The sequence below is a fragment of the Sinocyclocheilus anshuiensis genome, unplaced genomic scaffold, assembly GCF_001515605.1.
Source record: "Sinocyclocheilus anshuiensis isolate Anshui unplaced genomic scaffold, SAMN03320099.WGS_v1.1 C33196949, whole genome shotgun sequence".
Classification (NCBI taxonomy): Eukaryota; Metazoa; Chordata; class Actinopteri; order Cypriniformes; family Cyprinidae; genus Sinocyclocheilus; species Sinocyclocheilus anshuiensis.
This window is the reverse complement of record NW_015622031.1, coordinates 1-3,711: the sequence shown is the minus strand read 5'-3', so window position 1 is coordinate 3,711 and position 3,711 is coordinate 1. Positions and strand designations below refer to the sequence as shown.

General features: G+C 36.0%; 1 protein-coding gene across 1 annotated transcript; it reads right to left on the bottom strand.

The window, feature by feature from the left end:
• Window positions 1-7: 7 nt before the first annotated feature.
• LOC107683338 (MICAL-like protein 2) lies at window positions 8-3,708 on the bottom strand (the record flags this gene model as incomplete). The annotated part of the gene is made up of 5 exons (XM_016479393.1): window positions 8-130; window positions 374-522; window positions 870-1,011; window positions 2,900-2,948; window positions 3,635-3,708. Coding segments are annotated over 5 exons (537 nt in total), but the record flags the coding sequence as incomplete, so codon positions are not given.
• Window positions 3,709-3,711: the final 3 nt, after the last annotated feature.

The following is a 3,711-nucleotide window of genomic DNA, read 5'->3' as shown; positions in this document are numbered from 1 at the left end:
ACTTAAAGCAGTTCCTGTGGTACAGTTTCCCATCTACTAGGTGGCGCTGCACAAGGTGAACATGTTGGTTGCACACATTACAACTGCTGCTCAGAGTTGTTTTATTGGCACGTTCCACCAAAACTTCTCTCTGGAAATGATAAAAAACAAAAAACAAAAGATCAATTAGTCATTAAGCACTTTGCAAACAATACCTCAATATAAGATTTGTTTAAAACAATATTTAACATAAGTTATCTTATCAGAAGTATGTAACCTAAGACAAGGTTTGTTATGTACCCATGAGTTTGCATTACACACACTCCACCAGAAATACAGAACTACCAAAGTTCCTCTGTGAGCTGACAGGTGTCAGATGAGTTACATAGTGTACCTTGTTTTCGTTTGCTGGTTTAGGCGTCTTGTTCTCTGTGGCTGGTTTAGGGGAGGGAAAAACTTTAGCTGTGACAGGTTGGTTCTTCTTCTCAGATGGCGCTTCATTAGACTCTTCAGCTGGTCTTTTAATCCCTGCCATACCTCCAACTGCACATCCATAAAGTGAAATGTTTTTAGCAATGCTAAAAAAATGACATGGTCCTAATTAAGTTTAAAAGTGAAGGGTGTAATTTCTGCACCACTAGAGGCACTAAATGGAATTGCAAAAATGTAGTTTACTACTGTTTGCAGGGTTATAAAACTCCTACGGTTTCACATTATGCTACTATTTATATTATCCTTTTTTACACTGTACTTTTTTGAACATAGCTTGTATCTCAAGATCAAGTTTTATGGCCTCTGGATATCTGTATTTCTGAACACAATCATAACTTTTGTAAATTGGGTGGATAACAGCTATGAGGTGACAGTGGAAGGGGGGGGGTATGTCTTACTAGGAGAGCGTCCATGGAAATAATTGTAGTACTGGGACACATAGGTCAGGATGCTGAGGCGATCAGGCACTTTTAAAGCCACCATGTCTTCGGCATCCAGCAAGGCAGGTATACCCAACTCCTTCTCTGCCACCTCGAAAGCCTGGTAAAAATAAATTAATAAATATAACAAGAAAATAATGCGAGGGGTATGAATTACACAAGAGGGAAACATCTGTGGGGCAGAAGAATTAGAGGATTTCATATTGAACGAGTTAAAATGTATATACCCCTATTATCAAGTGCTAGAACTGCAAAAATCATTCCAGATTTTAAGATATGTTTGATATCTACAGGCTGCATAAGAGGAAGAACTCGAGTAAAACAAGCTGTTGATACATTAACTTGGAATAGACAAGGAACTGGACAATAATTTAAGAGATTTTTACACATTAAACAACTATATTTCTGCTTTTATTGTATTAGCTCTTACACAGAAAATATTGATTGACATTATATACTAAAACTGAGGAAGTTTATTTTCTTTGTCTGGTCACTATTACTCATAATAGTGTGAATATGTCAGCAGATCAACTTTCAGCTCATGTATAATTCACAATGTTGCAATGATGAAAAGTTGGGCAAAAGTTTGTAATTTGTGGTGATTTTCCATCTAGAGGCACTGAGTGGTAAAACTATAATTCCTCCATGCCCATTATACACACACAAAAATGTCAACTTGGCCTGGATTTCTTTGGGAGAAAAAAAGCTTCCCTCAAAAATAAACAAGCGCAGACATGAACGAGGAGAGAGAGAACGAGAAAACAATCTAGATAAAATCAAGAGCAATAAAGGGGGAGGTATTTCTCAGTAAAGATTCATTTAAAAAAAATCTCACACAGCATGTAATGTGATTCAAAGACCACAAATCTAAATGTAAAAACTGGAAATCACTACAGATCATAACAAAAACGTTCATGCCAAAGTTACTGTTAGCTAATAATAACTGAGAATGTTAAGACTTATTTTTTGTACAAAGTGTATCTGACATATTTTCTCACATAACAGAGCATTGCAATGAGTGGGCCGGGATCAAAACATTTCATTGCCTTTGCACCACTGCATAAATTGACAAATAAAACGTTGAACTCTCAGTCTGTGCCAGCTTTCTCTTTTTACCTGATACTGAATCTCCACCCTGTAAACCATGCGTTACCTTATCTTAACAGTTACCACTTTCATTTTCACTGTCTTTGTCACACTAGCTCTGTTTGGAAAGAGAGTGCCATCCTACATGCTCACAAAGCTGTCCATTAGCATTTCTTTTGCAGTACTTTTCATTATATGCTTTTGTATTCTCTCTTTCACAACAATGCCCTTTTTGGACAGTATTCCTTTCAGTATTCCTTTTGCGTGGAAACAGGAACATAACAGTGCTCAGATGATGATTAATTAAGGCCTACAACAACACAACATGTGATCCAGCTGTTGCAAAAACAGAAGAAACCACAAAAATAGGCCTTGAGTATGCGGCTGTGTCACATCTTAACCCTGGTCAACCACACATAGGTCAAATAGCTCTATGAGAGGTCTAGGAAACTTGACGGGATTGTGATCTTTATGGAATGAAGGCATTTCCCAGAAAACTTAAAGCAGATTCAGTTGTTTTGCTCTACTGTCCTGACCAAAAACTTACATGCTAAGGCCTAGGGGAGCATTTTTACATTAAACAAATAACTTTTTATCTTTATCTTTAGAAAAAAGGTATGTATACATGCTTTAAACCACCCATAAACCAAAATACTACTCTGTAGAACCTATAATGCCTTTTTAACCTCCAAGAACTGTCATAATGAGTTAAAGTCTATTGTTAACTATCATTGTGACAGTTATGATATCAGAAGATACCAAAGAAAGGTATTCAAAATGAATTAAATTTAAGTTGTTTTTACAACGAAATGGATAAATGAAATGTAAAACATTATGGTAATGGCAACAATAGAGAGAAGTGATAAAAGTTAGCGACCATTTTATAAAGTGAACAATCTTACCAGTTTATTGTTTTCATAGATATTTTCCTTGCTCAAAGAGTCAAAGTCTCTGCAAGAGAGCAAACAATTTGAGACAAGCATACATGAGTGAACAGAAAAGGTATTTTCCCCATGTCAAATATTAACAATATAAATCTGACACTAATACAAACACAAGCATGCAGCCTGTCATGTCAACACTCAGGTTCCAGAACTTCACTTGAAACAACTAGAATGTTAGAGTAATGGTGTTATTGGAGTAATTTGGAGAATTTCAAGCAAAAAAAAATAAAAAATCTGTTTCCTGAAATCTAAAATGGGTTTTAATAGTTTTGTCTATAGTTCTAAAAGTTCCAACTTCTAGTTCGAATTTCTAAAAGTTAATATATTATTGAGAAAGAATACATACTCTAAAGTTGTACATTTCTTAACTCTAAATTCTACAAGTTAGAATGTTCTCATCATGTTTCGAAGTAGCCTATTGAAACTTTTAGTAATACCATCCGACAGTCTACACGTTCTGAATTAGCCTACTGAAAGATCTAATGTCCTCGTCCTAAGTTCAAAAGATTCTTTCGCTTTGAACCACAGTTCTAAATTTTCTAATGTCTGAAACGAGCTATAAACTGTAAACAAGCGCTACGTTTGAATGTTGAGCATTTTAAATTTTCGTCCAAAGTTCATACGCTGTCCTTTTCTGAGCACAATGCAGCACTAAACCGCGCTCTCGTTCGCTGTATGGGGGCTGTTACTTACATCAAGTCCGGTCTGTGTTTGTGAATTAGAGTGCAGAAAGCCAGACCGTCCCGGAAAGATGTGGTCATGTTGGTGAT